Consider the following 13,735-nt stretch of genomic DNA (forward strand, 5'->3'; position numbering starts at 1 on the left):
GTTCTACTATTGGTTATTAATACCACTCAGTTTCACGGAAAATGAGAAAGAAAAAGCATTCTTTATCCACACTTGTAGGATGAGAATGCATGAAATTAAGGATATGTTGTTTATCATTTGAAGCATGGCTTAACAGAGTCATGCTGCACTTTATGCATGTGTTGAGATTTCACTACTGATACAATTGCCAACCTCACATGGAGTTGATTATTTCTCTATAATTAGATCATTGCTAGTTATGTGATTAGACTGTTACTTTTGCAATATCAAGTAGCCTTTAAAAGATCTTTTCTATAAGTCTAAGTATTCAAATTTCTCGTGTGCGCATATTTACAACTATCTCTTATACTTGAAAGTAATTCAATACGACATGATGTTTGCACTCCCCTTAGCAGAAAAACACAAAATATACATCAATGCAGCTTTGTTTTCATAAATCTGACATGTATATTCCACCGTGTACTTACGGACAATAAAACATTTGCCCAACATAGTTAAATTATGAAAAGAGACTATAGTTTTATAAGAGTGCTAATAATGGAATTATCTAATAAAATATATACCATTGGCCACTATATTTTGAATATGGTAATTATTAATATACAGGACATTTCTAAATACTATTTTTTGATTAAACCTACGTATAAGGAAAATTGTCCATTACATGAACCCAAAATGAAATTAGGGTAGAAGTAAACTGCATATCTGTACATAGGCCATGCAATAGGTGACCTGAATGTTTTCCATAATATATTTTTATACCAGTGATATATTCCACAAAAACTTCTGAATTGTCCTCATGAAATTGTCTTATATTTTCAGCTTGCCATCCACAGAGTGAAAGTGATAAAAAAACTTGGAAGAGTTGTAGAAGGTCCTACGCCCATGTATAGTATTGATGCCATTCCTATAGCAGCGGAAAGCAAAACACTTCTTTGGTCTCGGATAATGTTCTTAATCATCTCGCAGAACTGGAAAAAATAATTATTGTGAATTAATATGAGATTCAGTGTAGACCATGATTACTCAGACTTCCATATTAACTCACAACCAATACAAGCATTTATTTCCAAACATTTTGTAAACGTTTTGTTCAGTGTACATTGTTACAGATTTGGTGATGAACATATTTGAAGTGCAATGTGTTTTTAAACTTTTTAGCTTTCCAAATTGGTGGATGGATCAAGATTACTAATTCTCCAATGCATCAAGCAATACTTAAACACAGATGCTGCCACATTTATGCTATATTTAAAAAAAAAATACAAAAATTCTGCAATGAATCAAGCCTTAAACATACAATACATGAAACTGTACTGTAACTTGTGTTGTCTTTTAAAATAAAGCTAATTGTATCAGTAGCAGACAAGTAATACTTTCAACAATTGCAATGTGAATTAATGTGTTGTATTATTATAGCATTGCATCACATATTATTTTTGCTAATTACTTACTCTTCTATAGAATTTACTCCGAAAGATAATTATGATAGTGATACCAAATTGAAAAACAAAACAAAACAAGAACATTAACATCAATTAACAAGATTTCTGTTGTAAGCAAACGTATTATAACGGAAAATATATAGCTACAAAGCATGTTGAGATGTCTCCACAAAATATTAAGTTAGCACATATTTAAAACTAAAGTGCAAAATGCTGGCCAAAATAGGCGAGTTACAAATATTTACAGATTAAGCTGAGCTGCAAATGTACTACTAGCATTTATTTGTAATTGTGATATCTTAGTCAATATATTTAAAGATTTATTTTTTTTGTCAACACACTCATTCAATTCGTCTGAGTAGGATTTTTTTTTTTTTTTTTAACAAGAACCTTCCTGCCCCTAAACTGTGGTTTTTAACTACATTCCTTTAATAAATCTAATTAAAAAAGACTGGATATGTTTACTCCTGTACCATGTGAAATTGTTTTCTTTTATAAACAAGTTTTGAATAAATTTAGCTATCTAGCCATTTAAGATCATGTGGATTTGTGCAGATTATTAAGCATTTATTAGTCACAAACTATATTTAATTATTAAAAGATGTTTGCACTTTTCTAAATTTTAAAGCAGCATGTCAGCATAAAAAAATATACACAACAGTCCAGGTGAAAAAAATGCATTCTAGATAATTTGGGGAGTGGGGGAGAAGCACAACTCATTCTAAATCAGGGTACTGACTTTATTTTGTAGAAAAAAATAAAGAAAATAAAAATAAATACATTTAAAATAAAGACAATAGAAATGATAGTGCACTTTAGACTCACGCTGCTTCGGCGTTGGTATTCTAAGGGTTAATCGTTTTATGGTATAATTGTGGGGAAGTAACACCTTCGTGGACTTTTAGCAGATATAGCTCAACTCAGACAGAATGTTATGTCTACAGTAACTAGAGGAACTTTAACTGCTAGGGAGGTAAAAGACTCTAGGTTATTTACAATAACATGCATTGTTGAAAGGGAAGTGGTAATATCTGATAGGCTCCACACAAAGCAATAAAGACAAGAAGGGCTGTCTTTGGCTCATAAAAAAAAGCTTTAAAATAACTTAGTTACTTTGAAGATTTTTTGCTATAGAAAACTTTGTGAATGTAATGTTTTATAAAAATCCCGGTATGCACACTTACAGACAGTTTCTATAGCACTTCATTTTCCATGTGTATTATTATTATTATTATTTATATATTATAATCTAATAACCAAAAATACAGTCATGCTCAGCAGACAAATGTCATATTTAAACTAGAAGATATATTCATTTTCTTTTAACATGCACCATTATTATAGGGTTGCGATGGTATTTATGACATGTTAGAATACATTTATGAAAAAAGGAAGAAAAAAAACACAATTTGTGTCAGGTGGAATTATATAGTATTTGCTATAGAAAGGGTAAATGAAAACAGAGAAGGGTAAAAAGTAGAAAAAAACGTCTATACAACATTATTATAGTTCAGCTAGTATAGATTGGTTGGACATTTGTAAATTGCTATTACAAACCCTGGTCTTAAAACACGTTGTTGCTAATGCTGTGCCATACAAAATTATTTAAATTTAAAATAATTAATAAAGCAATTTTGGCTTTGAGACACAATTTACCTTCTCAGTCTGAAAGCTCATAGGGATTCCATATCTGCAGTAAGTTACAAAATGTTCACAGTTGTCCCAAAGCAAGCTGTACGATGTGGCCCCCACCAGTTTTTCAGCTCTCAGGGCCACGTCTTCATTAGAATATGGTTTTGTGTTGTAGCTGTTGTCCATGTGGTTTACTATTATCCTTCTACCATATGCGAAATCCTGCACAGTGTCCACTCTAACACTGGCTACCTTTGCAAGAACTCCCAGAATCAGCCTTTTGTTGGTCACTACTTTCCCAATCAAGCACACATTGTCTGACAGTGCTGGGAGGATATCTGGCATCAAATGAGCTACCTTGTTATTTCCCAAATAGATCCCATAGTGAATAAACAAAGTCCTAGGAACCTCCAACAAGTCTCCTCTCTTGAGATTACAACTGTCATAACAATGAAGAACTCTATTTTTTTTTCTTGTCAAATTAAACATTTTAAAATTTGCAAAAATAAAAAGCTTTTCAAAAAGGAAGACCATCACTCCAAGTAGTAGGCTTTTCATGTTGCACACCTTTAGGGTGGTAATAAAAGCTTTTACAGCAGTGACTTGTCTCATGCTAATCTGTGGTTTTTGTTAGCTTCATAGGGGGGGAATGATGTGACATCATAGAGTAAAGTGAGTAAAGATTGGACAATGCCAGTGTGGGCGGCACACAACTTTCATAGTAAAATAAATTGGAAGTATAAACCAAAGATTTAGTGCTGGAAAAAAGTTAATAATCGGAATAAGATTTTATTTCCACATGCCAAGCTTGCATTTTTGCTAAAAGGATAAACAAGATATTTGTGTGTATTTAATAACTGTGTTTTTAGCTGAATTATTTTTAATTTTTTTCATGCAAGGATTCAACATGGGTATTGTCAAAATAAGATATTCATCAGTAAATATTGTGATATCATTAAAACAACAATGTATGATACCCTGCACAGTTTTAGATAATAAAATAAATATGAAAGGTATACAATGCTTGTGGATTGTATCTGAAGAAAATAACATACACAACTATGTTCCAATTGCAGATTAATGCTTAGAAAGATTAAAAGAGCACAACACTTATGAATTAAGACTGTAGATAAGAAAAAGCTAGAGCAATGTGCACTGGTAGTAGATTTAACAGGTTTAAGGCAGGAACAGAGTAAGTTAGAATGATTAAAGACTGGAGTCTCCTGTATACAATGGCAAGGAATATTAAGTGTACAATGTTCCCAACATGGCCTGGGACTGTTGAAAAAGGGTATTCAGCACTAAACAATAACTGGAACAGTTATGGCCTGGGACTAACCTATACCCAATCTGCAGGGCTGTTGCAACTACACAGCAAAGTCCACCAGGGCCTAAAGTATTCAGGTGCTCAAATAGGTATTAGCTGGTGCCACATAACTTCCAACCCATTATCAGCAACAGGTTGTCGCCTTCTTGTGTAAGAAGCTGTGATTATATCGTAGATCTACAGGCCATTGTCCAGTCCTGCTTTTCTATAGCCACCAACTCAGGAGCATTATATAATCGAATAACTTGTCCGCAGGTGAGTAGTAGCTTGGAGGTGCTGGTAGACCCTTCTGCCTCTTTGCTATGTGGGATAGGAATTCTGCAAAGATGCTTTTCAGCTTATGTAGATTTCAGGGTGGGTGTCTCAGAGGGCCTGCACGCCTTCATCTTGTTGGGGGTAGAGTGCTTCTGCTGGGAAATGTACTGAAGATTATGGAGTTGTTCTCCTTGGACCAGGATAACCTCCATCGGTAGAGTGCTGCTGTTGGGACATGTGTCAAAGATTATGGAGTTGTTCTCTTTGGACCGGGATAAACTCCGTCGGTCCAGGGGGGAACCTGGATCTGAAACCCCATTTTTTAATGACAATGAGAAATCAGATGCCTCTCTGGTCCCAGCCATGCTTGTAGGCTGCGAGATATGCCTAAGCAATTCTGTTTGAATGGTCAGCTTAAGTGGCATAATCATGACCACCAAAAAGTACCCTCTCATATGGTGACAAATATAAGTTGAAAAACAGTATACGTTTACAGTCATTTTAAAATTCCAAGCTTTGCTCATCACATACTTCAGCAGGGTGTCACGACTAGTAATGTGGTCCAGCACGCAGAAACTATGTAAACATATACATAAGTCAGAAAAGGAAAAATAACAGGACAGAGCGTAAACCGGACCTTAGAATGGCCGGACTAATACGCTAGAGACAGAGAATGGTCAAAGGGAAAGCCGAGGTCAAGGAAGCCAGAAAATACTCAATACCGATAAAACAAGCCAAGTCAGGGAAACCAGAGATCAGAATAACCAGGGAAACGCCAAGGATCAGGATACCAGGAAATCAGAAACACGAAAATAGCACTTTCAGGAAACCAGGAAACTGAAACCACGACATGGCAAAGTACTGGGGTAAATTAGGGGTTTAAATACCCCTCTCTAAGCTATGATTGGTCAGAGGGCGACCTCTGACCCCAGAACGTGCGTGTGCGTTGACGTCGTGACGTCACGCACACGTTAGTATAATTCTCGGGGGCGGGGCTATCCATAGACGCGACCACGTGGTCGGCGCCATATTGGATTCGGGCGTGATGCCCGGAAGAACTACGTGCGCGGTTCCTGGCTCGCCGACGAGCAGGTAAGCTCGTGTCGTCGGTGCGGTCGTGCCGGTTGGGCACGACCGTGAGGCTCGGCGGGCCGGTGACCGCAACACAGGGGTGAAAGAGCAGTCTAGCTATTCAAAGACGACAAAAGAACATAAAAAAATACAGACAAACTTGGGAATATATAGCTATATATTTTGTGGTAATATGTTTTTTCTGCATTTTGTACGCATGTATTACATATAATATTTAAGGTGAATCCCAGCTTTCTAAATTTATTCACTAAAGTGAGAATTCCAAATGAATTTAAAATTTAAGATCATAATAGTTAAACTGGAAACATCTCTGGCAGCTATGCCTGCAATTCAGTTACTTTGGCCTTTAATTTTAAATTCTTTTAAAATTCACTTGAAATTCTCATTTTAGTGAAAACCCCTTTCAATGTTTGCATATGTGTGTGTGTGTGTGCGCACATTTTTAGCTGTATACTGTGCATACCCTAATGCCTCACATACTTACAGGGTTATTCACTAAACATCAGCTTTTAGTGAATTAAATCTGAATGACCCAATGAAAGTTAAAATAGCTGAATCGTGACTAGTGGTGAGCTGGATAATTTTTCAAAATCATATATCTCAATTTTACAATTCTGATTTAATTTACTAAAATTCAGTGCTTAGTGAATAAACCTGTAGGGTTTCAATCCTTCTTTGAAAACACATCTGAGTACTTCTCTAGGGAAATTTCAGCATAAAGCTATTTACAATTAATCTCTGCAACTGTTCTTCAAGGGCTACTCTAACCATCAAGCCATGATAGCCAATGCTGTAGTTTTACAATGGTTAGCCCTCTTAACTGGGTGTCTGCCGGGTGCTGATGTCCTTTGTAGCAGGCTTATGACAGCAGGAGCAGGATGCCAATCGTACCTCTCGTTAATTGGAGAGCATTAACTAATCACTCTTACTTCCAATATATGGCCCTCTAAGCATAGAAATATGCACAGAATTGAACTTAGTCAAACCAAAATGATAGAAAGATAGATACTCATTTGTAATAAGCATTCTAAGATATTTAGATTAGTAACGTGACAATTTTTCTGTGCAATAAAAGTTTGTTTTGGTGGGTTTGATACCATTTTGATTACGGCATACCTTTAATTTTTATATTGATGGGGTCGTGGCTGTCTGAGTAGTGGCAAGGTCATGTCTAAATGGAGCCCCGACCGACTTTCGCCACTTTGGCCTAAAAATAAACCCAAAAGCTCAACGGACACCCAGATTTTACCTACCGCCGCCAACTCTTCCCCAGCAACAAACAGGGATATAAAGAGTGCCCTACAAGATGTGAGAAAAGTGTGGAAGGCCGACCTCCTTGAGGCACAAACCAAGATGGGGATTCTCAGTGGAGACAAAGGAGCAAGTCAGAAAGTGCAAGCTTCAGAGTACCCAGAAACAAGTGGACAACCTTAACCAACAAGTTCAGATACTCACCAGGTCGGATTGCTGGAAATCAGACATAGGAGACGCAAAATATGTCTCAGAGGTATCCCAGAACAGATTGGAGGGGAGATATTGCTGCCTTTTGCCCAGAGATTAAGGGCGGCATATACCACACGATGCTCACATCTGCTTTCAGAGGCGGCCGCTCCACCTGGAGCACCCAGAGACACTATAGCGGTGACAGCCGATGTTGTGGTTCCCACCGCCATCATTAACCGATTTAAATAGCTGTGGTGATCTATCATTCAATGTACTAACTGATAGCCGCACAACTGCAGAACGCTGCAATCAAATACCGCTAGGGAGCTGATGGTTCCCTAATTTTGAAAAGGGACACAGCAGTCACCCTGACCTCCCAAGGAGACTCTAATGTATTCTTACAGAGACTACACCTGGCAGAGGGATGATCTGAAGGAGCCCATACATCGGAAGCCCCGACCTGAAAAGTGATACATAAATATGGACTCTAAGACGTAGTCCCAATATCCAGTATATCTTGAATAATGATTTCACTTACCTTCATTTTTATATTGTGCAAATTTCTTGTATACACATACAGTATATTTATGCAATTTTAAGTATATTAAATATATTCATGTTTGTGACTCCTGAGCAAAATGTTGGTGCTGATTTACTCAAGTTTACTTTCAAAATCTAGGAAGAAAACGTAATGCTTACCAGTGACAAATACCTGCAACGTAGCGTATAAACCATTAATAAACTCAATTTTAAGTATGTATTTATTTTCAAAAAATGTTTTATTGAACCCCTTCCCTGTGGAATTCACATAAAAAGCGGGCAAGTGGAAATCTCCAGATATGGCTCTGAATGTGCAAATTTGTAGTCAGCACTGTGATAAGTCACCAACTTATATGAACTTGAAGCTGATTTTTATAAGATACCTTATTGCGCTGAATCGAATAATTAAAATAAACAGAAATCTCTTCCAGATTGCAACTTGGAGCTCAAGTATGTTGAAACTTTTACAATATCAAATTGGATCATAAATACATGCTCATTGTTTAAAAGTACATTTTAAAGTATCTATTTAATCGTTATATTTCCCAGGAGTGCTGAGATATTATTTGCCTAGAATTTACCTAAATCATTATCTTAAATATCCTGAAAAGGTTAAAACTATAAACAAGATGTAATATTATGATTACAATTATTGGCATTGTATAGCACCAACGTATTATGATGTGGTGATTTAATACTTTATTTGAACTTTATCTACATCAATATATCTGTAATAAAATCTGGATCCTAAAATGGTATCTCTGACATATTATAATATGGTAGGATGCATATTAGTTTTCCATTCATTTTATATTATATGTAAAGAAATGTATAGCATGAACGTTTGATGATGGAACAAAATAGCGTGGTTATAGTTAATGTCTACACGCAACTGAGGCTTTTGCTTCATCCAGTTCTAAAATATTTTGTCTATATTTTGCTCAATAAAACAAGCTTAATAAAGCAAAAATAATGTATTTCAATTATAAATCTGCATCTGCAAGGCTGCTTATCTGAAAAGGTATTATATAAGTATAATATGCTAGTTTGCTAGTGTGATGTTATCAAATACTTTTTAATTATTTGTATTTTTTTTTATTAAAACCTTGCTAATGATTCAATTTGGACAAATTTATTTTGAAAATCTTAGAACAGGTTAATACTTACCAGTGACAAATGCCTATGAGAATATTTTAACAGAGTAGTGTAAGGATGACATACTGTAAAGGCTACAAGGATAATGCATCTCTGCAGAATGGTGTCATTAAGTGATAATTGATCTTATATCTTCAGTTTTAGTTTTATATTAAACACGCTTTAATGAGACAAAACCATGATGTAAGCATGTTATTATATTGAAATATATCAAAAGTAGCCAGGATTGACTTTGTGGACAGATCATGTACTTGTTTAAGTCCTTCAACCTGCAAGACAATTAGACAGAGCAATCCATTAATGAGGATTTTGATAAATGCTAATCCATTATGTAAATGAATAAACCCCAGGAACAAAGCTTACAAAAGAGAAGCTCTGTCATGTCAACAAAGCTTCGTATTCGGTAGCTAAAAAAGTCTGCAGCCAAAGAAAATCCACCACTAACCCACAGGGCTTCAACTTCCCAGAGAGTCTTCAAGTAATGACAGATGGAAAGACACATTCATCTTACCTGAAAAATGACTGAGCTATTGAGATGTGGGGAAAAAAAAGAAAACTTGATCCTTTATCTACTAGTACACAGACTGCCTTTCCCTCAGACCCTGCCAGCACAATGTCATCAGCCATTACTGGAAGCTTTTCTCTCTTTTCTTTTAAATTAGCACACTGTTACAAACATTCACCTTATATTGCTCTCTGATAAGGACAGATCCTTTCTCCCAATAAAGAGTAAGTGCAGAAGAGATTATACACCTTTTATTCCACCCTGTGGCTTGTAAAGTGATATATTTAGGATCCAATTTCCTGCATTTCCTTTGACTCCTTGCACTATTACTACACATACTTAAGAAAGATAAAAGATCTTCAGCTGTGGTCCTTCCTTTCATCCAGCATAATGTGCGCACACAATTAACAAACATAGTGCACAATCTTATGCTTTCCTTCACTAAAAAAGCTAAACGAATTGCAATTCCTGCACTGACTAATATAAACATGAACAACACAAATTTGCATCATGTATGAACATGACTAACTCAGGATTCCAGGAATTTAACAAGAGATATAATATAGTAATCTAGAGAAATAATTTAGACGGAATCAACAATAACCCCCTTTTTACATGTATAGCTATAGCAGCTACAATAATGCAAAACAAATTAATAAAATGAAACAAAAATTTTTACTTTTATAAATTTCTAGTGCTATTGACACTTCAACAGCAAATGTCAACAGCACGCAGACTATTCCCACCCCTGATCAAGAACCCCTGTTTAATGGGGCTGTTCTTATTCCAAATATCCTTGTACTTAAAAATTACATCATGTCCCTTATGAAAACATTTTTATTTTATTTATTTTTCTTTTGCTCCATTATACAGATCAAATGTTATCCCATATGAATACCCACGTTGTCTACTGAATAAACCCTAAAACTAAATTGTTATATTAAAGAAACACTCCAGGCACCATAGCCACTACAAAGGAAGGATGGTTCAGGTCAGTGATGGCGAACCTATGGCACGCGTGCCACAGGTGGCTAGCCGGGCCCTTTCTGTTGGCACGCGGCCATAGGTCCGCCATTAATGCAGAGTAGGCACCTGCCTGCCCGAAACGGCAGGCGCCTACTCTGCTTCCGGGTTGGGAGGCAGGGAGAGGGATCTGTGATGCAGCTTCCCTGTCCTCCCGCGCGATGCTGTGTGGAGCGTTGCCGAGCGTTACCATGGCAATGCTCCACACAGCATCGCGCGGGACGACAGGGGAGCTGTCCTCCCCCTGCAGTGCTTACCACCATCGGACCACCAGGGATGGCTGTGCCGCCCGCCCCCCCTACTTCATTAAAGGTAAGAAGGAGGGAAGGGGGGGATACTGACACACAGCACCCCTACCCCCCCAGCAGTACCCCTACCCCCCCAAGCACCCTATCCCCCCAGCAGTACCCCTACTACCTCCAGCAGTACCCCTTCCCCCCCCAAAGCAGTACCCCTACCCCCAAATCCCCCAGCAATAACCCTACCACCACCAGCAGTACCCCTTCCCCCCCAGCAGTACCCCAACCCCTCCACACACAGCACCCCTACCCCCCCACACAGTACCCCTACCCCCAGCAGTACCCCTACCCCCCACTCACAGCACCCCTACCCCCCCCACACAGTACCCCTATCCCCCCAGCAGTACCCCTACCCCACAGCAGTACCCCTACCCCACCACAGCACCCCTACCTTCCCACAGCACCCCCTACCTCCCCCTTACCCCGGCACAGCATCCCTACCCCCCATACAGCACACCTACCCCCCACACAGCACCCCTCTCACACACACATTACCCCTCATACACACACACATACAGCACCCCTCTCAAACACACACACAGCACCCCCCCCACACACAGCACCCCCACACACTTACACAGCACCCCCACACACTTTCACAGCACCCCTCATACACGCACACACAGCACCTCTCATACACACACACACACACACCACACCCCCACACACGCACCCCCCCCACACACGCACCCCCCCCCCACACACGCATTTGCCGTGTTGGCACTTTAAGGAAAAAAAAGTTGGCATGTATTGCGGTTTGGGCACTTGGGCTCAAAAAGGTTCGCCATCACTGGTTTAGGTGCTCACTATCCTGAAAATACATGATCAGAAGAAATTCACCATACAAGGATCCCCACGAGCTTGTAACAATATAAACATGCAAAAAGGAACAACAAAGGGAAAACACATCTTTAACCCCTTAAGGACACATGACATGTGTGAAATGTCATGTTTCCCTTTTATTCCAGAAGTTTGGTCCTTAGGGGTTAAAAAAACACTGTGACTGGGGCGGAGCCTAGCGTCTGAACGAAATGGCCACAACACTTTGAAGCTCCTGAAAAGGGGAATACAATCCAACATATATCTGACTCCAAACGACATCATCGAAGGTGCAAAACTACCCACCTCGATACCTTCGGGGATGAGACACATACCGATGCATTTCCTATTCCCGCAAACTAGCAGAAAAACCCGACAGAGATCTGGGGCCTACCACGAGTTCCGCACCGCATGGACGGACGGAGGCATACACATACTCACTTCCGTTCCAGCCCACGCAACCCCTGCGAGACACGGACACCATGGGCAGACGATCCCAAAAGCCACCACCAGGTGCAAACAAAGACACCCAGGACGTAGGCTCCCTGTTACAGCGCCCAGCCACCACAAAGATGGCGGCTGAGCCAAACCACAATGGAGGTTCAAGCGGCTCTGAGGGACCCACAGGGATGCACCTAGAACCCTCACACACCCGACCACACCAAACAGACTCAGTAAAGGAAAATTACTTGACCCCAGCTACAAAACAAGACATCTCAGATTTACTGCACAAAATGAGGCAGCTGCATGCAGCAGACTTAGGCCTACTCAAAACCAGCATCATGGCAGTCACAGCACGCACACAGGCCTCTGAGGAGGACATCTTTGACTTGAGGCAAGAGGTTCAAGGTCTAAAAGAATCTATTCACCAACTGCAGTCTTCCCAGGCTACTCTAACAACCAGGGTAGACCTGGCAGAGGACTGCCACAGGCATGTGAACTTAAGATCCGGGGCATACCCGACTCCGTCGACATCACAGAACTACCTCACTACCTCAGACGACTCACCTCCTCCCTCATGCCGCACGTCCAAGCAAAAAAACTCACCTTTGTGGGCTTCTTTCGCATATCAAAACTGAGGCAAGCACCGCCGACAGCCTCGCACGATGTCATCATCATATGCCACTCGACCACTGACAAGGCTCGACTAATGGCTGCGGTTCATTTCGAAGCCTCTCAACTCAACTTCTTTCAAGACCTAACGCGCAACACTACTGTGGCGCCGTTCAATGGGGCCTGTGACCAGCCAGCTGCACAACGCAGGCATTGAGTACAGATGGGCTTTGCCACGCACCCTGATAGTAACCAGAGAGGGCATCCCAAAGAGACTATCCACACTAAAGGAAGCAGACTCTTTCCTCCGAGCCCTGGGAATCCCCACCAGAGAGGCGATGACAGCAACTTCATCCAAGTCACATACCTGGGACCCAGAGAGAACTGTGCCCTTTACCCCTGGAGGGAGCAAACATCCAGCAGCTCCGACCTGAAGGGACTGTGCAAGCTTGCAACATAATATACCACACTGTCAAGTCATGTTTTTAAGTTTTTAAGTTTTAGTTATCATGCTTATGTTTTATTCTCTTAATGTCCTAAAGTTCTTTTCAATTGTTATGCATACACCTGGCACGGGATAACCACCCATCACTAACTTCCCCAGTAACCATCTGACAGTAGGTACCCAACCGGCACACCTACCTCTTCCTAGAGAAAAACAACTTCCGCACCCAACAGGGAGCTCCCCTCACTTACTAGGCAGCCACCAAGACTTGTGGCAACACCTCCCCCCCATCCCCCCTTATTCCCCCAAGGATAGGGGACTTACACACAACTTGACACATCACAATACGTTTCCTAGAACCCTTTAGTTACCCGCATCACGGTAGCCCGTAAAACTTGACAACACCTTCACGCCCTACAGACGAGGGTAACGTACTAACTCCCAAGGCACGCCTTTACTCCTTTCAATTAGACTCGGCTTGAGATAGGGCCTTAGCTCTGGCACTCTATACACTCGACACTTAATGGCACAGGCCATATACATGAACTTAACATAACCCAGCTGAAGTCCCGAACAGCCGCACGAGAAGCAATTCACCTGGGCCAAGCAAACTGAACATACCTCTCTAATGTAGGGTCATACGGCTGACTAATAGTACTTACCCTGGCGACCGGCCAAATTTGTCCCAAAACAAATCTCTGT

The 13,735-nt window shown here is 40.1% G+C and overlaps 1 protein-coding gene across 2 annotated transcripts in view; it reads right to left on the reverse strand.

Annotated features, from left to right (window-relative positions):
• Positions 1–402: 402 nt before the first annotated feature.
• LOC134614587 (lecithin retinol acyltransferase-like) overlaps positions 403–13,735 on the reverse strand; it is a 74,055-nt gene continuing 60,722 nt past the window's right edge. Inside the window, exons 1-2 of one of the 2 annotated variants that reach the window (XM_063458552.1) lie at positions 3,102–3,635; positions 403–971 (exon numbers count right to left, since the gene is read on the reverse strand). In XM_063458552.1, coding sequence (XP_063314622.1) covers positions 819–971; positions 3,102–3,635 — 687 coding nt within the window. In that variant the 3' untranslated portion in view covers positions 403–818. Of the gene's footprint in view, positions 972–3,101; positions 3,636–13,735 lie in introns of those variants that run through there. The other variant, XM_063458553.1, reaches the window with a different exon arrangement.

This window comes from Pelobates fuscus, chromosome 6 (assembly GCF_036172605.1).
Source record: "Pelobates fuscus isolate aPelFus1 chromosome 6, aPelFus1.pri, whole genome shotgun sequence".
Classification (NCBI taxonomy): Eukaryota; Metazoa; Chordata; class Amphibia; order Anura; family Pelobatidae; genus Pelobates; species Pelobates fuscus.